We start from the raw sequence: 21,322 nt of genomic DNA, 5'->3' as shown, positions 1-21,322 counted from the left end.
TTCTCCTAGATTTTATATCCTTTAGCTTGATCCATATATCATATATTTGTCTTTCTCTGATTGACTTACCTCGCTTAGTATAATTTTTCTAGCTCCATCCACATCATTGCAAATGACAAGATTTCATTATTTTTTATGGCTGAGTAATAGTCCATTGTGTATCTATACTACACCTTCTTTTTTTAATTTCCTTTAAAACATTTTTAATGCTTATTTACTTTTTTTTTCTTTACAAATAGTTTATTGTCAAGTTGGTTTCCATATTACACCCATCTTTATCCATTCATCAGTTGATAGACATTTGGGCTCTCTCAATAGTTAGGCTACTGTAGATAATGCTGCTATAAACACTGGGGTGCATGTACCCCTTTGAATCAGTATTTTTGTATCCTTTGGGTAAATAGCTAATAGTGCAATATCTGGATCATAGGGTATTTCTATTTTTAGTTTTTTGACAATCTCCATACTGTTCTCCAGAGTATCTGCACCAGTTTGCATTCCCACCAGCAGTGCAAGAGAGTTCCCCTTTCTCTGCATTCTCCTCAACGCTTATTTCTTCTGTTAATTTTAGCTATTCAGAATGGTGTGAAATGGTATCTCATTGTGGTTTTGATTTGTAGTTCCCTGATGATGAGTGATGTTGAGAATCTTTTCATGTGTCTGTTAGCCATCTGGATGTCTTCATTGGAAAAGTGTCCATATCTTCTGCCCGTTTCTTAACTACGTTGCTTGTTTTTGGGGTGTTGAGTTTGATCAGTTCCTTATAGATCTTGGATACTAACCCTTTATCATATATGTCATTTGCAAATGTCTTTTCCCATTCCATAGGCTGCCCTTTAGTTTTGTTGATTATTTCCTCCACTTTTCAGAAGCTTATTATCTTGATGAAGTTCCAATAGTTCATGTTTGCTTTCATTTTGCTTACCTTCAACAATATGTCTAGTAAGAAGTTCCTACAGCTGAGGTCAAAGAGTTTGCCACCTGTGTTTCCTCTAGGATTTTTGTGAGTTCCTCTCTCACATTTAGGGCCTCATCCATTTTGAATTTATTTTTGTGTACTGTGTAATAAATCCATGTTTCTTTGTTCATATTCTTCTTAGAAAATCGCTTCTGTTGATTTTCCATTGTTATAAATGGCGTATGAAAGTCCGCTGCTACTGTGTTATTATTATCAAGAAGTTTCCTTCTACCAGTCCACAAATTGATTTCCTGGGTGTTCCAAGTGATCTGACCTCAATACGGCTGTGTTTGAGAGACCAGGGAAGCCTAGGGTAACCCTATGTCTCCATTATCTTTACTCCTCTCAAGATTTCATTCTTTTATATGGCCGAGTAATACTCCACTGTGTGTGTGTGTGTGTGTTGTTGTTGTTGTTTCTTATTTATTCATTCATCAATTGATGGACATTTGAGCTGTTTCCATTATCTGGCTATTGTTGATAATGCTGTTATCAATTTTGGGGTGTATGTATACCTTTGAATTACTAATACTGTACCTTTTGCATAAATACATTGTAGTACAATTTCTGAATGGGGTAATTCCATTTTTAACATTTTGAGGAATCTCCACACAGTTTTCCAAAGAAGCTGCACCATGTGCATCCCTACCAACAGTGTAAGAGGGTTCTTTCTCCACATCCTTACCAATATCTGTTGTTTCCTGTGTTTATTATAGTCATTCTGAAATGTGTAAAATGATATCTCATTGTACCTTTGATTTGTATTTCCCTGATAATAAGTGATGTTGGAAATATTTTCATGTGTCTCTTAGCCATCTCTATGACTTCTTTGGAAAAAAAAAATGTCTATTCATGTATTCTGCCCATTTTTTAGCTGAATAATTTGTTTTTCAGGTGTTGAGTTTCATAAATTCTTATATATTTTGGATACTAACCTTTTATCATAGATGTCATTTGCAAATATCTTTTCCCATTTCTTTTAGTTTTGTTGATTGTTTCCTTTCCTGTGAAGAATTTTAATCTTGATTATGTCCCAACAGTTTATTTTACCTATTGTTTCCCTTGCCTCAGGAGACATATCTAGTAAGAAGTTGTTATGGCTGATGCCAAAGAGGTTAGTTATTGCCTGTGTTCTCCTCTAGGATTTTTTTCTTCGCCATTTCTAACAGACTCAATTTATTGGCCCCCAACATTTAATCACCAGTATCTAAGCACCTCTACTCACTTTAGCTTTTATGAAGCTTTTGTTCAAGCAAGCACTCCAATAATTTTCGTTATGCTCCTCCGCTTTTATGTGTGGTTTGTAATAGATAGATGATAGATAGATAGATAGATAGATAGATACAGATATATTTTTATATTTGTAAAATATTTATTTATTTAATTTTATTTAAATCCAGGTTACTTAACAGGTAGTATAATAATGCTTTCAGTGGTTGAATTTAGTGATTCATTACTTATGTATAACACCCAGTGCTCATCCCAGTGAGTACCCTCCTTAATGCTCATCACCAATTTACCCCAAACCCCCTCCATGCAACACCCCTCCAGTAACTCTCAGGTTTTTCTCTGTATCTAAGAGACTTTTAATGGTTTGCCTCCCTCTCCGTATATATCTTATTTTTCCTTCCCTTTGCATATTCTCACCTATTTTGTTTCTTAAATTCTACATATGAGTGAAATAATATATTTCTTTCTGTAAATTACTTATTTTGCTTAGCATAATACATTCTAGTTCCATCCATGTCATTGCAAATGGCAAGTTTTCATTCTTTTTGATCGCTGAGTAATATTCCATTGTGTGTGTGTGTGTGTGTGTGTGTGTGTGTGTACACCACATCTTCTTCATCCATTCATCAGTTGATGGACATTTGGGCTCTTTACATAATCTGGCTATTGTTGACAGTGTTGCTGTAAACATAGGGGTGCATGTGCCCCTTCGAATCACCATTTTGTATCCTTTGAATAAAAACCTAGTAATGCCATTGCTGAGTTGTAAGGTAGCTCTATTTTTAATTTTTTGAGGAACCTCCACACCATTTCCCAGACATGGCTGCACCAGTTTGCATTCCCACCAAAAGTCCAAATCGTTTCCAGTGTCTCTGCATCCTCACAAATATCTGTTCTTTCCTGAGTTGTTAATTTTAGCCATTCTGACAGATTTGAAGTAATATCTCACTGAGGTTTTGATTTGTATTTCCCTGATGATGAGTGAAGTTGAGGATCTTATCATGTGTCTGTTAGCCATCTAGATGTCTTCTTTGGAAAAGTGTCCATTCTTGTGTTTTGCCCATTTCTTCTCTGCATTATTTGCTTTTGGGGTGTTGAGTTTGATAAGTTCTTTACAGATCTTGGATACTAGAATATATATTAGTACCTGAATGTCATCCAATATGTCACTTGAAAATACCTTCTCCCATTCCATCAGTTGCCTTTTAGATTTTTTAAAATTGTACAGTTTATTTTTGAGACAGAGAGAGACAGAACATGAGCAGGGGAGGGGCGGAGAGAGAGAGGGAGACAGAATCCAAAACAGGCTCCAGGTTCTGAGCTGCCAGCACAGAACCTGATGCGGAGCTCGAACCCACGAACTGCGAGATCATGACCTGAGCCAAAGTAGGACGCTTAACCAACTGAGCCACCCAGGCACCCCGGATGCCTTTTAGTTCTATTGATTGTTTCCTTTACTGTGTAGAAGATTTTTATCTTGATGAGTTCCCAACACTTTCGCTTTGCTTTTGTTTGCCTTTTTTGTCCAGAGACATGTCCAGTAAGAAGTTGCTGCAGCCAAGGTCAAAGAGGTTGCTGCTTGTGTTGTCCTCTAGGATTTTGATGGTTTCCTGTCTCACACTTAGGCATTTCATCCATTTTGAATTTATATTTGTGTATAGTGTAAGGAGGTGGACCAGTTTCATTCTTTTGCATATTGCTGTCCTGTTGTCCCAACACCATTTGCTAAAGAAACTTTTCCCCGTTGGATATTCTCTCCTGGTTTGTTGACGATTAATTAACCATACAGCTGTGGGTCCATTTCTGAGTATTCTATTCTTTTTCATTGATCTATGTGTCTATTTTTCTGCCAGTACCATACTGTCTTGATGACTACAGCTTGTAATGCACCTTGAAGTCCAGAATTGTGATCCTTTGGCTTTGCTTTTATTTTTCAGGATTGTATTGCTGTTCGGGGTCTTTTGTGGTCTTTTCAATCCATGAAAAATTTTGGATTGTTTGTTCTAGCTCTGTGAAGAATGCTGTTGGTATTTTGATAGGGATTCCATAAAATGTGTAGATTGCTTTGTGTAGTATAAACATTTTTACAATATTTGTTCTTTCAGTCCATGAACATGGAATGACTTTCCAGTTCTTTGTCTCACCATCACTTTCTTCCATCAGGGTTTCACAGTTTTTGGAGTAAAGATCTTTTACCTCTTTGGTTAGGTTTAGTACTAGGTATCTTAAAGTTTTGGGAAAGTTGTAAATGGGATCAATTCCTTGATTTCTCTTTCTGTTGCTTTGTTATTTTAGAAATGCAACAGATTTACGTACATTGATTTCGCATCCTGGGACCTTACTAAATTCATATATCAGTTCTCACAAAATTTGTGTGGAGTCCTTTGGGTTTTTTACATAGAGTATCATATTTTCTGCAAATAGTGAAAATTTGGCTTCTATCTTGCCATTTGGATGCCTTTCATTTGCTTTTGTTGTCTGATTGCAGAGGATAGAATGTTCAGTACTATAAATAACAGTGGTCAAAGTGGACATTGCAGTCTTGTTCTTGATTGTAGAGGAAAAGTTCTCAGTTTTTCCACAATGAGGATCATATTAGCTATGAGTCTTTTGCAAATGGCCTTTATGATGTTGAGGTATGTTCCTTCTATCCCTACGTAGTTGAGGGTTTTTTTTCAAGGATGGATGCTGTACTTTGTCAAATGTTTTTTCTGCGTCTATAGAGAGGGTCATATGGTTCTTATCTCACTTTTATTAATGTGGTGTATCATATTGATTGATTTTCAAATATTGAACCACACTTGCAACCCAGGAATAAATCCCAGTTGATTATGATGAATGATTATTTTAATGTACTGTTGGATTCAATTTGCTAGTATCTTACTGAACATTTCTCCACCCATGTTCATCAGGGATATTGGCTTGTAGTTCTCTTTCTTAGTAGGGTCTTTGCTTCTGGAATTAAGGTAATGCTGGCTTTGCAGAATGAGTTTGTCAGTTTTCCTTCCATTTCTACTCTTTTGAACAGTTTGAGACTAGGTCCTAACTCTTCTTTAAAAGTTTGGTAGGGCAGACGCCTGGGTGGCTCAGTCGGTTAAGGGTCTGACTTCAGCTCAGGTCATGATCTCACAGTTTGTGGGTTTAAGCCCCCTGTGGGGCTCTGTGCTGACAGCTCAGAGCCTTGAGCCTGATTTGGTTTTGTGTCTCCCCTTCTCTCTGCCCCTCCCCTGATCATTCTCTCTCTCTCTCTCTCTCTCTCTCTCTCTCTCCCTCTGCTTCTCAATAATAAATAAATGTTAAAAATTTGAAAAAAAGTTTGGTAGTGGAGGGGGATCCAACATGGCTGGGTAGAATTCTCCTGTGAAGCCATCTGGCCCTGGACTTTTGTTTTTGGGAAATTTTTGATTACTGATTCCTTTCCTTTGCTGGTTATCTGTCTGGTCAAGTTTTCTATTTCTTCCTGTTTCAGTTTTGGCAGTTTATGTTTCTAGGAATTTATCTATTTCTTACAGCTTGCCCAATTTATTGGCATATAATTTTTCATAAAAGTATCTTATAATTGTCTATATTTCTGTGGTGTTGGTTGTGATCTCTCTTTCCTCATTCATAATTTTATTTATTTGTCTCCTTTCTCTTTTCTTTCTGATAAGTCTGGCGATGGGTTTATCAGTTTTATTAACTTTTTCAAAGAACCAGCACCTGGTTACATTGATCTGTTATCCTACTTTTTTATTTGTTTGTTTCTATATCATTTTCTTCCTGCCCTAATCTGTATTATTTTCCCACTGCTTGCTTAAGGCTTAATTTGTTGTTGTTGTTTTTCTAGATCCTTTAGGTGTAAGGTTAGGTTGTGTAATTGAGATTTTTCTTGCTTCTTGAGGTAGGTCTGAACTACTATATACTCCCCTCTTACGGCCACTTTTCCTGCATCCCAAAGGTTTTGGGCCATCGTGCTTTCATTTTCATTTGTTTCCATGTATTTTTATATTTCTTCTTAAATTTCCTGATGGACCCATTTATTATTTAGTAGGATGTTCTTTAATCTCCATGTATTTTTGGTCTTTCCAATTTTTTTTTTCTTTTGGTTGAGTTCAAGTTTCATGCCGTTTTGGTCAGAAAACATGCATGATATTATCTCAATCTTTTTGTATTTCTTAAGGCCTGATTTGTGAATGTGATCTATTCTGGACAAGTGTACCTGATAAGTATGTGTACTCTGTTGCTTTAGGATAGAATGTTCTAAATATAATCTGGTCCTGTGTGTTATTCAAATCCACTGTTTTCTTGTTGATTTTCTATTTGAATGAAGAGTTCATCGATTTAAGTGGGGTGTTAAAGTTCCCTACTATTATTGCATTAGTATCAATTAGTTCCTTTATGTTTGATATTAAGTTCTTTACGTATTTGAGTGCCCCATGTTAGATGCATATGTATTTGCAGATCTTATATCTTCTTGGTAGCTTGTCCCCATTATGATTATATAGTATCTCTCTTTGTCTCCTTTATAGATTTTGTTTTGAATTCTATTTTGTCCAATATAGGTATTCCTACTCTTGCTTTTTTTTTTTTTTTTACATTTACTTGCTTGACAAATGTTTCTTCATACCCTCACTATCAATCTGCTGGTCTTCAGATCTGAAATGAGTCATCTTGTAGATGAGTCTTTTTTTTTTAATTTTGTTTTATCACTACTGTGGCCCCATCTTTCGATTGGAGCATTTAGCCCATTTACATTCAAGGTAATTATTGATAGATATGCGTTTATTGTTATTTTGCTACTTGTTTTGTGGTTGTTTTTGTAGCTTCTCTCTGATTCTTCTCTTTCTTTCATAATTTTCTACTTTTCTTTAGTGATATACTTTGATTCCTTATTCTATTATTTTCATATCTATTATTGTTTTTTGATTTGTGGTTGCCATTCAGTTTGTATGTAACATCTTCTGCATACAGAAATCTATATTAAACAGAGGATGACCAATTTTGGACTCATTGTTTACTACTTTTCCCTCATCATTTCAGATATTTTGTATTATATTTTATATCTTTTTATTTTGTGCTTCTCTTAATTGATTTTTATAGATATACTAATTTTTTGCTTTTGTGTTTCCTGTTTTTCATACTCTTACTTTTGGTTTGTGGTTTCCAATCACAAAATACCCCTTAATATTTCTTGTAGGGCTGGTTTAATGATCATGAATTTTTTAAACTTTTGTTTGTCTGAGAAACTTTTTTTTTAATGTTTACTTAATTTTGAGCAAGAGAGGCAGAGTGTGAACAGGGTAGGAGCAGAGAAAGAGGGAGACACAGAATCCAAAGCAGGCTCTAGGCTCTGAGCTGTCAGCATAGAGCCCGATGCAGGGCTTGAACTCACAAACTGGAAGATCAGACCTGAGCTGAAGTCAGATGCTTAATCGACTGAGCCACCCAGGCACTCCTGTCTGGGAAACTTTCTCTCTCCTTCTGTTCTGAATAATAGCCTTGCTCGATAAAATATTCTTGGCTGAATATTGTTTTCTTTCAGCATTTTCAACATTTTGACCATGTCCATCTTGTCTGGAAGATTTCTGCTGAAAAAAAAAAATCATCTGAGAGCATTATGAGTTTTCCTTTGCATGTAGCTGTCTTCTTTTCTCTTGTAGCATTTAAAATTCTTTCTTTATAACTACTTTTTACCATTTTAATTACTATGTGTGTTGGTGTGGACCTCCTTAAGTTGAATTTGTTGGAGGAACCTCAGTGCCTCCTGAATCTGGATCTCTCCTTCCTTCCCCAGAATAAGGAATTTTTCAGCTATTATTTTTTCAAATATATTTTCTGCCACCTTTCTCTCTCTTCTTCTGAGATCTCTATAATGTAAATATCAGTTCACTTTATGGGGTCACTGAGGTCTCTATGTCTGTTTTTATTATGCAGTATTTGTTTGTCTCTCACCTGTTCAGGACAAGCAACGTAGTTAAAAAGAAAAACAAGCAAAGCAGTATATTAAAAGTATGATATACCATGATTAAGAGAGGTTGATCCCAATCCAATTCACTACAAAATGAAATAAAATGAAAAATCATATGTTCATTTTAGTAGATATATAGTAATCATTTAGAAAAACACATATATGATAAAAGCTACCAGCAAACTAGGAATTGAAAGAAATGTCCCCAATATCATAAGGTCAACCATGAAAACCTAAAGCTAATATCATTCTCAATATTGAATTACTGAATACTGGTACCTAAGTACAGAACAAAAGATCCCTGTTTTCACCATTTCACCTGTGCAATAACACAAGAAAGGGAAAGAGAAGGCATGTAGATTGAAAATGAGGAAATAAAACTAATTCAGCATTGCATGTCAACTATACTCAAACAATAAAAACAAAACAAAAGCAAAAAACAAATAGAATGAAGAAATAAATTATCTCTGTTCAGAAAGGACATGATGAATGGCTAAAGAAGACATGCTGTGTATACATGTGCACGTGCACACGCGCGCACGCACACACACACACACACACACACAGAGGAATATTATTCACCTACCAAAAAAGAATGAAATCTTGAGCCTGGGTGGCTCAGTCAGTTAAGTGTCCAACTTCAGCTCAGGTCATGATCTCAAAGATGTGAATTCAAGCCCTGTGTTGGGCTCTGTGCTGACAGCTCAGAGCCTGGAGCCTGTTTCAAACTCTGTGCCTCTCTCTCTTTCTGCCCCTTCCCTGCTCGCTCACTTGCTCACTCTCTCTCTCTCAAAAATAAACATTAAAGAAAAATTTAAAAAACTGAAATCTTATCATTTGCAATGATGTGGATGGAACTAGAGTGTATTATGCTAAGCAAAATAAGTCAGTCATTGAAAGATAAATACCATATGATTTCACTTATATGTGGAGTTCAAGAAGCAAAACAGATGCATGCAGGGGAAGTGAAGGAAAACTAAAATAAGACAAAAACAGAGAGGGGCACCTGGGTGGTTCAATCAGTTAAGTATCTGACTCTTGATTTCAGGTCAGGTCATGATCTTATGTTTTGTGAGATCTAGTCCCACACTGGGCTCTGTGCTGGAAGTGCAGGGCCTGCTGGGATTCTCTTCATTCTCTCTCTGCCCCTTCCCTATTCACTTGCTCTCTCAAAATAAGTAACATTTAAAAACATATAAAAGAAGAGAGGGAGGCAAACAATAAGATATTCTTAACTATAACATACAAACTGAGGGTTGCTGGAGCAGAGATGGGTGGGGAGATTGGATACATGGGTGATGGTCATTAAGGAGGGCACTCAAGTGATAAGCAGTGGGTGTTACATATAAATGATAATCACTAAGTTCTACTCCTGAAATCAATACTATACTATATGTTAACTAACTTGAATTTAAATAAAATCTAGGAAGAAAAACAAGAAATGACATGATATGACTGTATGTGTATAAATCCTAAGAAATCTACAAAAGAATGCTATAACCAATTATTAAATTCAGTAATGTGTCAGGATTCAATGTCAATATACAAAAACAACTGTATTTATATCTCATAGCAACAAGCTATAAGACATTGAAATAAAAATACTCTTTACAATAGCAGTAAAAAAAAAACACTAGAAATTTATTTTTAAAAATAAGGTCAAGATTTATACAATAAAAACTAGAAACAATGCTATAAAATAATTATAGAAAGTTTAGATAGATTGATATTTGTTCATGGAGTGAAAACCTACAAATTTCCACAAAACTGATCTATAGATTTAATTTAATCCTAATCAAAATGCTGACCAGGTTTTTGTTGGTTGTTTAGTTGTTTGGCAGAGCTTAGCAAGCTGATTTTTCCCCTATTTTTACTGAGAAAATATGGATATACATATTTCATGAGTTTAAGTTCATAAGTTTATTTAAATACATACCTAAAAAGTTTAAGGAGCATATAGCATGATGTTATATATGTTGTGAAATGATTACAAATGGGTTAATATCCATCATCTCATACAGTTACAATAAAGAGAAGAAAAAAAATTACTCCTTGTGATGAGATACATTTATATAGAAATACAAATCACCTAAAATAGCCAAAGTCGTTTTAAGAATGAATATGGAGCACTAACACTACCTGCTTTCAAGACTTGCTACGAAGCTACATTAATCAAGACAGTATGAGAAATATTTTTTATTTATGTTTAGTGATAGACATTAGTTACACTTATTGTGATCCTTTTGCAATACAAATAGCTAATAATTATGTTGTACATCTGAAACGAATATGTCATATGTTAATTATATCTTAATTAAAAACAACAACAACAAATAAAGCATGGTATTTGTATATGAATACTCATATAGATCACTGGAACACAATGTCTCTAAAAATAGACCTACATGTATATGATTGACTTTTGACCAATCTGTCCAAGTAATTCAATGGAGGAATTAAGTTTTTTCAAGTGGTGCTGAAACAACAAAACATCCATATAGAAACAAATTAACCTCAACTGTTATTTTGCACCATATATAAAAACTACCTCAAAAAAAAATCACAGACTTAAATATAATAAACAAAACTACACAACTTCCTTAAGAAAACGGGAGAAAATCTTTGTGACCCTGGGTTAAGCAATGTTTTCTTAAATAAGACCCAAAGCATATGAACCATTAAAGTGATAAACTGAATTTCAAAAAAATTAAAAGGTTATGCTTTTCAAGACACTGTCAAAAAATGAAAGGATATGCCACAATATGGGAGAAAATCTTTGCAAACCACATATCTAACAACTTATAAATAATAAATTAAAAATCTCTCAAAACTGAACAATAAGAAAACAATCTACCTAGAAGTGGGTAAAAGACATGGACAGATATTTCGCCAAAGATTTTATACAAATGCCAAATAAGCACATGAAAAAAATGGTTAACATCTTTAGTTATTAGGAAAATACAAATTAAAATCACAATGAAATACCACTACACACCTATTAGAATGGCTAAAAAAGAAAAAGGAAAAAAAAAAGAATGAAAAGAAAAGAGAAAAAACACACCTACCATGAAAAACAGTAATCCCACAGATGGAAACAATCTAGTAAACAACCCAGATATCCTGGAATGCACTGGTGAATGTGTGGTGCATTCATACAATGGAATATTACTAAATAATAAAAAAGAGCCAACTACTGATACATGCAACAACATGGATGATATAAAAGGCATTTCATTAAGTAAAAGAAGCTAAACACAAATATTATTACCTGTATTATTCCATTTATATGACAGTGTAGAAATAGTAAAATTACTGTAACAGAAAACAGATCAGTATTTAACAAGGGCAAGGTGTGGGAACAGAGACTGGCTACAAAGGGAGAATAAGAGAACTTGATAAAGTGATAGAAATGTTTTATATCTTGATTATGATGGTAGTTACACTGCCATATACATTTATTAAAATTCACCAAATTATACACTAAACATTGGTGAATCTTAGTGTATATAAATTACATCTAAACAAACCTGATTTTAAAAAATGACATTGTAGTGGTGTCTCAGTGGCTCAGTCAGTTAAGTATCTGATTCTTGGTTTTGGCTCAGGTCACAATTTCATGACTTCAAGCCCTGTGTTGGGCTCTGCACTAACAGTGGAGAACCTGTTTGGGATTCTAGGTCTCCCGCTCTCTGTCTGCCCCTCCCCCACTCACACTGTCTCTGTCTCTCTCAAAATTAATACAGTTTTTTTTAAATGACACTGTAGAACTGAATAATATAAAAGTAAACAAAACAATTTATTAAAAAAAGTCAAACTAACATGTAAAAATGATAATATACTATGAGTAGGTAGAGTTTATCTCAGTAATACAATTTCATTTAACATACAAAGATTAGTCAATCCAAATTAACCACTTTAATAGATTGTAGGGTAAAAGCATGTGATCATTTCAACAGATCAGAGGTACCTTTTGTCCCCCACAGGATATTTGACAATGTCTGCAGACATTGTTGGTTGTCATAACTCAATGGTGTTAGGGTGCTACTGGCATTCAGTGGGTAAAGAACAGGAATCCTGGTAAACATACTACAATGCACAGGGCAGGCTCCAAATGAGAACCACTATTCTATATTCTACTTTCTCAAGCAACACAGTACTTATGATATCCATACATATTGCTATAAGATACATACATCAAGTCTGTTGTTTGTTGCTATAATGTACATACCTCTAGTCTGTTGCTTCTTGCAACACAATATCCCACAGTAAGCATCCTCTATATGTTTCTTATTAATCCCCTGGTGGTGAATATCTAATTTGCTTCCAGTTGCACTCTACCACATACAACACTGCCATTCAGACAACAGCCTTGCAAATACTCCAACCTCTATAAGAATTTCCCTGGGATATATATTCAGGAATGGAAACACTATATCATACATATATTTAACTTTAATAATTACTGCCCAAGTGTTTCCTGAATGGTTGAACTATTTAAAATACTGTGCAGAAAAAATGTTAACTTATCAGACCTGAGATTGCTATTCTTGGAAAGACCTATTTGGATGGTTGGATCTTGGCTGATATCTTGGAACTTGGATATCAAGAGGGCTGTCATTATTCCCTGTCAAGAGTGTCTCACTGTGCCTAAACTGTTTTTATAAACAAAGTGGTTTATACTGAATACCAGCTTCCATTTTGGAAGTCTGAAACTTTGGTACAGTCTAGACAGAACATGCATACATGACCAGTCCCCTATAAAAATCTTGGGTACTGAGTCCCTAATGAGTTTCTCTGGTAGAAAACATTCACATGTATTGTCACAACTCATTGCAAGGGGAATTAAGTGTATCTTGTATGACTTTATTGGGAGAGGTCTCTTGGAAGCTTGTACTTAGAATCCTCCAGACTTTGCCTCATGTGCTTTCTCTTTTTGTTGATTTTGCCTTGCATCTTTTATCTATATAAATCACAACCACGAGTATGAGTATATGCTGGTTCGTTCTAGAAAATCACTGAATTTAAGAGTGGTCTTAAGGATAATCCCCCAGTGAATATTACATAAGCAAAGCAGGAGAATTTACAAAATGATTTACTTCTAACTGCACACTTTTATGTGTCATTTGAATTTTGAATCAAGTTATTACCTCTTTAGAAATCAATACTTTATTTTAAAAAAATGAGAAGAGTTGTCAAAACAACTAAGTCTCCTGTGAATGAGCCCCCAGAGATGTTAGAGAACCACAGAAGTATACAAAGAAGTCTTCTTATATTCCAGATGAGGAAGCCCAAAGAAGTTAAGGGACTTACCTAAAGTTACCGAGACTGTCATTACAGACACAGGAACCAAATCCTTGCTTTCTTATTTCCTATGCTCCTTCCTCTAAGTCACATGGCCCCTTTTCCTACACTTCTTACTTCCTCTACTTTACAGTACCCTACCTCTCTAAATGCCTTGAAGGGGCCTACTTTCATGCTGACTGTATTTCTCAGATTCCTGAATTTTCCATGCAGTGAATATGTTCAGTTTCTTCCAAAACAGTGGGTCCCACAGAAACTGAACCCAACAGGTACAGAAAAAAAAAGATGAGGAATATCCTACTTGTAGCTGTCTTGAAGGAGAGAAAAAAAGTGAAATGAATGGTAAAGGAAGAGTCCTAGGCCAAATCACAGTACCCTTCCTAAATCCTCATACCCTGGTAATGGGGTTACATCAGGGTTACAAGAAACTATCCCCCACCATAAGACAAAGAAACTGAGCAGGACCAGAAAATTCAGACACTCCTTCCATTTCTTCCTAACATTTCTCAAATCCCTTCCACAGGGGGAAGATGCTTACGTGCTCCAGGAAGCAGGGTCCTATCTCACTGAGGTGGGGGTCATCATTGTTGTACTGTTTCTCCAGGTCTCTCACGAAGCCCATCTGAAACCTGTATATATCTTCAATGTTCCCAAAGATCACCTTCAGTTGCTCATCGTTGAACATGTCTCTTCTCTTTCGGCATTGTTTCAGGTAGCCCTGCACACAAAGGAAAAGCCCAGGATGAGGATTTTCCTGATTCCTTGAGGGCTTTACCATTTATTAAGCACTAAGAAGGTTCATTACTGTTCTATGAAATAGACAGGGAATAATCATTTCCATTTTTCTTATGAGGAGATAAATTGTGTTTGAGAGAAGGAAGTCACTTAGGAAAGTTGGGTCACAAGGAAAGTTCTTCAGAGTGCAGAATCCAGAGTATAGAGCTTTTCCCACCATTCTAACCCCAAAAGTCATAGGGCCCTTTCTCAGAACGTGATTAAGCACAAATACTTTTACTGTTTTAGTGGTTATTGATTTAGCATTCACATCTCAAAAGTCTTATTTTTATAGGACCAATGCAAAATGTATTAATAAAATTGAGAACGATTTAGAAACAGAGGCCAAGTCAGGAAAATTTCCCAACAGGGAATAATAATTAACAAAACCAAACCATTCCTTAAAAAGAATGTCTTAGCCACCTAAGACAGCTGACCAGGAGAGATCATCTGGATGAGCTTCGCCAATAAGTCCACAAATGCCCAGGCATGGTGTTTTTAACAGAGTACGTGTTCAGCACACATTCATGAATAAATAGATGAATTAATATAGTTAGTTATTGATGAAAGAATAGAATCAATGAAAAATATCTGATAAGAGAGCACTATAGCAACACAACCAGCCTCAGGGCACATTGTAAGTCAAAGTAAACTGAAAGAAAAAAAGGAAAAATAAGAAGCCACCATCTTCCATTCTGAACCAACTGGTGTAAAATTTTACTGGCGACTGTTTTCTTCAGAAATCACTGGCATTAAATGTTCTTGGTGAGACTAAATTATGGTCATTTGCGTTCATCTAAAAGCTAAAAGTGATTTTTAAAATTTTTTTGAATGTTTTATTTCAGAGAGAGAGAGAAACAGCGTGAGCAGGGGAGGGTCAGAGAGAGAGGGAAACACAGAATCTGAAACAGACTCCAGGCTCTGAGCTAACTGTCAGCACAGAGGCCGGCGAAGGGCTCGAACTCATGAACCATGAGATCATGACCTGAGCCAAAGTTGGAGGCTTAACCGACTGAGCCACCCAGGCGCCCCTAAATGTGATTTTTGTAACACCTTAAGTGTTGAGCTCCTAATGAGGAATGTTGTAGTCACTAACAACTGTCTACACATCCACTTTGTCTCCCTTTAACACAGCTTCCAATAAAACCATTCATCTAGGCATATTCTAGGAAGATTCTCAACCCTGGCTTCAGTACCTTTTACAACCTCTAACAAAATCTCACTTCTGTAATCACTTCTCACCCTCCAATTTAGCCATTAAATGCTGTCATTCAACAATTTGCAAGTTAATAGTCTTTTTCTGTGTTGACATTTATTTAACTAATGGCTGTTGCTCTCTTTGACTGACATGCTCAAGTTGTCCTGCATTCATTCATATCCAAATCTGGACCAGGAAGAAGATGTCCTCTATTTCCAGAATACTCTTTTAGTTCCAATCCCTTTACTGAAGTAGCTCCCAAACTTCTGCCTCTCTAGAAATTATTCCTTAACTAAGAGATAGAGGAATAAACTCCCTGCCTAATATGTAAGTCCCAGCGTTTGTTTGCTTCTGTCTCTCTCCCTTTCCACCACCATCTCTCTTCCTCTCTCTCACCCTATCACCTTTGGAAGTGTCTTAGCTATAGTGGAGAAGGAAAAGCAGTTCCCTTCCAACATTCATCAAAGGGGCAGCAATTTCCTCCCAATTTTTCTCTTTAAGGTAGGCCTCTGAGCACACCTGGAAAAAATGCTAACAATGTCATATCAGCATGTCATTTCTGGATAAGTAGTAGGTATTGGTGAGCAACCACTTTGCGAGACATAAGAAACCAGACTGGACAGCTCATTCAACCCCTGAGGAGCCAGTTCAGAAAATACTTAATAGTTTTGTTCATTGCTCCTATTTGAAAGTTCTCAGGGAAATAACAAATAAGGATCACATCCCCAAAGTGCAGCAGGGATCCTAGATATCAGCATCAGTGTGGAATATAACAGAAATGAAAAAGAAGGGGGAAAAAGTGGGTTCTGGGAAAGAAAGAACTGATAGAGATATCAGTACAGCTTGCTAATTCCCTAAATAAGCAATTTACCGCCATTATCAAGGACATAATTTTCTATTATATATGTTGTAGCAAGGGACTATTAGCTATTTAGGAAGAGAAACGTAACTGTTCATAGGATGGTGGGACCTTAGAGTGTTTTGTCAACTGTTTTTCTTAAAAGTGTATATATACCACATCTTCTTTATCTATTTATCAGTCTATGGACATTTGGGCTCTTTCTATAATTTGGATATTGTTGATAGTGCTGCTATAAACATTGGGTAGTATGTGCCCCTTTGAATCAGCATTTTTCTATCTTTGGATAAATACCTAGTAGTGCAATTGCTGGGTCATATTGGCAATCAAAAGGAATAAAATTTTGTCATTTTCAATGACCTGGATGGAACTAGAGTGTATTATGCTAAGTGAAATAAGTGAGAGAAAGACAAATATATTATTTCACACATATGTGGAATTTAAGAAACACAACAGATAAAGAGAAGGGAAGGGAGAAAAGATAAAAACAGAAAAAGAGGCAAAGTATAAGAGACTCTTAGAGAGAGTCAGTAAGAGACTCATACAGAGAACAAACTGAGGGTTGCTGGAGGGGTGGTAGGTGGGAAGATGGACTAAATGGGTGATGGGCGTTAAGGAAGGCACTTGAGATGAGCACTGGATATTATATATAAATGGTGAATCACTCTGTTCTACTCCTGAAACCAATCTTGCACTGTATGTTAACTAACTTGAATTTAAATAAATAGATTTTTTAAAACTAAATTTTAGATATAAATATGTTTTGATGCATTTAGCTTGATGGAATGTCATATAGCTATTCTATGATGATTAGAAAGATTGACTAAAAAGGAGAGGGAAGATGGCGGCAGAGTAGGAGGACCGTAGGATCCTCTCACCTCATGAACACAATTAGATAAGTATCAAATCATCCTAGAGACACCCAGAAATCAATCTGAAGACTGACAAAACAAACTCCACAACTAAAGGCAAAGAGAAGACACATCAAAGAAGGTAGGAAGTATGGAGACATGGCTTAGGGGAAAACCAGACTGACGGTGCTGTGGAAAGGAGGGAACTATGGTTGCAGAAAAAGGTGAGAGAGAGTAGAGCACACAGGAGAATGCACAAGGAGAATGTTTCCCCAAAGACGTTGGCTTGGAAAATGAGAGGGGCTTAATTTTGTGAGTTCTTGCAACCACTGGGACTTAAAGCCTGGAGTTTTAAAAGGTCAGCAGGTTTGACTAGGATAGAGCCTGGAGAGCACTGCCATGCTCCTGGAGAGATGGCAGGCAAACAAACAACCCAGGGCAGAAGGCATGAAAACACTGATTTGAAGAACGCCTGGGGCACACAGTGGGGAGATTATTCCCTTTTCTTGGAGTTTTCAGAGAGGCAGAATTCACTGAGACACCTTTCCAGGAAGAAAGGAGCTGGCTGGCACCATTTCACTCCTCTGCACCACATGCCAGAGGCAACACAGCACTGACACTGGCTGCTGAACTTGATTACACCAAGTCTCTGACCCATGTGCTCTGGTGAGACTGCCCTTCTTGGTGAAACTTGCCTCGGTCCCAGTGCAGCAGGCCCCTCTCCCAGAAGACGAGCACAAAACACTGCCCAGACCACATCCCTAAAGCCTGGAGTTTTATTTTGTGTTATGGTTTTGGTATCTGTTTGTTTTTTTTTTTTCAATTTTTATTTACATTCTAGTTAGTTAACATATAGTGTAATATTAATTTCAGGAGTAGAATTTAGTGAATCATCACTTACATGTAACACCCTGTCCTCAACATAACTAATATCCTCCTTAATGCCATTGCCCATTTATCCATTCCCCCACACATATCCCACCAACAAACCTCAGTTTGTTCTCCATTGTTAAATGTCTCTTATGGTTTATTTCACTCTTTTATTTTCCCCTTCCTCTATGTTCATCTGTTTTGTTTCTTTAATTCCACATATGAATGTAATCATATGGCATTTGTCTTTCTCTAACTTATTTTCCTTATCAGAATATACTCCATTCATGCTGTTGCAAATGGCAAAATGTCATTGTATTTGATGGATGAGTAATAGTCCATTGTATATACATACCTCTTTTTTTTTTTTTAAATGTTTTATTTATTTCTAGGAGAGAGAGAGAGAGACAGCGTGAGCAGGGGAGGGTCAGAGAGAGAGGGAGTCACAGACTCTGAAACAGGCTCCAGGCTCTGAGCTGGCAGTCAGCACAGAGCCCGACGCGGGGCTCGAACCCACGAACCGCGAGATCATGACCTAAGTGAAAGTCGGACGCTTAACCGACTAAGCCACCCAGGCGCCCCTACATACCTCTTAATCTTTATCCATTCATCAGTTGATAGAAACTTGGGCTCTTTCCATACTTTGAATATTGTTTATTATGTTGCTATAAATATCAGGGTGCATATGCACTTTCAAATAAGTATTTTTGTATCCATTAGGTAAATACCTAGCAGTGCAATTCCTAGGTCATAGGGTAATTTAATTTTAACTTTTTCAGGAACCTCCACACTATTTTCCAGAGTGGCTGCATCAGTTTGCATTCCCAATAACAGTGGAAGAGGGTTCTCTTTTCTCCACATCCTTGCCAATATCTGTTGTTTCCTGTGTTGTTAATTTTAGCCATTCTGACACATGTGAGGTAGTATCTCATTGTGGTTTTGATATGTATTTCCCTAATGAAGAGTGATGTTAAGCATCTTTTCATGTGTCATCTGGATGTCTTCTTTGAAAAAAAAATGTCTATTCAAGATAAAAAGCTTGTGCACAGCAAAGGAAACAATCAACAAAACTAGAAGGCATTCCTTGGAATGGGAGAAGATATTTGCAAATAAAATATCTGATAAAGGGTTACTATCCACAATCTATAAAAAATTATCAAACTCAACACCCAAAAAATAAATAATCCAGATAAGAAATGTGCAGAAGACATGTAAAGGTTGGAGTTTTAAAGGTTAGCAAACTTGGCTGGGATATAGCCAGAAGGACACTGCCCTGCTCCTGCAGAGAAAGCAGGCAAAAACCCAAGGCAGACAGCATGGAAAATATCAGAAAAATTCCTGGGACACATAGCAAGATTATTGTCTCTGCTCTGAGGACCTCTCTCAGAGGCAACTTCTCTGCAGTCGGCTTTCTGGGAACAAAGGAGATGGCTGGCTAGATTTACCCCATCTGACCCTCAGCATAAACACAAAGCCACTTGCCAGAAGCAGCCCCGTGCAGACACTGACTGCCCAACTTACTTACACCAAGTTCCATACTCCTGTGCTCTGGAAGGATGGCTTTTCTCAGTCAAATTTGCCTCAGTCCCAGTGCCCCTCTCCCATAATACCAGAACAAACCCCTACTCACACAATATCTCTCAGCCAGAGAGTTCTGGAGGGCCTCAGTACTCATGGAAGTAGTATCTGGTCACAAGCAGACCAGAGCACACTTAGTTAAAACTAGCCACATTCAGGCCAAGGACTAAACACTGTCCAAACAGGCAAGGAAAGCCTCTGTAGATGTCTGGCCCGAGACAAAGCACAGTCAAAAGACAACAGCAGAGGGCATGACGCACACACCAGAGACATTCACTGAAGTACTAGGCCCCGGATACTACATGACTTGAAGCCATTACTTTAAGGAGCAGTAAACATAGCTAGCTCTTCTAACCCACAGAAGCAGGCAGAGATTTAGGTAAAATACCAAGACAGAGAAATTTATCCCAAATGAGAGAGCAGGAGAAATCCATGGAAGAGGTCTAAGTGAAACAGATAAATTAACACGATTGATGGAGAATTTAAAGCAACAATCATAAGGATACTAGCTGTGCTTAAGAAAAGAATAGAAGCTCCAACAGTACATAAAAAGAATTATCCACCAAGATCAAGTGGGATTCATTCCTGGGTTACAGGGCTGGTTCAACATTCACAAATCAATCAATATGATACATCACATCAACAAAAGAAAAGATAAAAACCATATGATTCTGTCGATACATGCAGAAAAAGCATTTGACAAAATACAGCATCCCTTCTTAATAAAGACCCTCGAGAAAGTTGGGATAGAAGGAACTTATTTAAACATCACAAAAGCCATCTATGAGAAGCCCTCAGCTAACATCATCCTCCATGGAAAAACTGAGAGGTTTCCCGCTGAGATCAGGAACATGACAGGGATGTCCACTCTCACCACTGTTGTTTCACATAGTGCTGGAAATCCTAGAATCAGCAATCACAAAAGGAAATAAAAGGCATCAGAACTGACAAAGAAGAAGTCAAACTTTCACTTTTCACAGACGACATGATAAAAAACCCAACAAACTCCACCAGAAGTGTACCAGAACTGATCCAAAAATTCAGCAAAGTTGCAGGGTACAAAATCAACCTACAGAAATCGGTTGCACTTTTATACACTAATAATGAAGCAACAGAAAGAGAAATCAAGAAACTGATCCCATTCACAATTGCACAAAAAATCATAAAATACCTAGGAATAAACCTAACCAAGGATATAAGAGATCTGTATGATGAAAATTATAGAAAACTTATGAAGGAAATTGAAGAAGACACAAATAAATGGAAAAACATTCCATGCTCTGGATTGGAAGAATAAATATAGTTAAAATGTAATTACTACCCAAAGCAATCTACACATTCAATGCAAATCCAATCAAAATTGCACCAACATACTTCTCAAACCTAGAAGAAACTATCCTAAAATGTGTATGGAACCACAAAAGACCCCAAATAGCCAAAGTAATATTGAAGAAGAAAACCAAAACGTGAGGTATCACCATCCAGACTTTAGCCTCTACTACAAAGCTGTCATCATCAAGACAGTATGGTATTGGCACAAAAACAGACACATAGACCAATAGAAAAGAATTGAAAACTCAGAAGTGGACCCAAAAGTATACAGCCAAATAATCTTTGACAAATCAGGAAAGATTATCCAATGGAAAAAAGACAGCCTCTTTAATAGATGGTGTTGGGAGAACTGGACAGCAACATGCAGAAGAATGAAACTAGATCATTTTCTCACACCATACACAAAAATAAGCTCAAGATGGAT

General features: G+C 36.6%; 1 protein-coding gene across 2 annotated transcripts in view; it reads right to left on the bottom strand.

Annotated features, from left to right (window-relative positions):
- ARHGEF9 (Cdc42 guanine nucleotide exchange factor 9) overlaps positions 1-21,322 on the bottom strand; it is a 155,706-nt gene that overhangs the window by 46,317 nt on the left and 88,067 nt on the right. For both annotated transcript variants that reach the window (XM_039222567.1, XM_039222568.1), the window contains exon 4: positions 13,975-14,154. In XM_039222567.1, the coding sequence (XP_039078498.1) occupies positions 13,975-14,154 (180 nt within the window). The remainder of the gene's footprint in view (positions 1-13,974; positions 14,155-21,322) is intronic.

Source organism: Hyaena hyaena, unplaced genomic scaffold (genome assembly GCF_003009895.1).
Source record: "Hyaena hyaena isolate Hyena2069 unplaced genomic scaffold, ASM300989v1 scaffold_1163, whole genome shotgun sequence".
Taxonomy (NCBI): Eukaryota; Metazoa; Chordata; class Mammalia; order Carnivora; family Hyaenidae; genus Hyaena; species Hyaena hyaena.
Note: the sequence above shows the minus strand (reverse complement) of the source record. Positions and strands in the feature narration are given on the sequence as shown.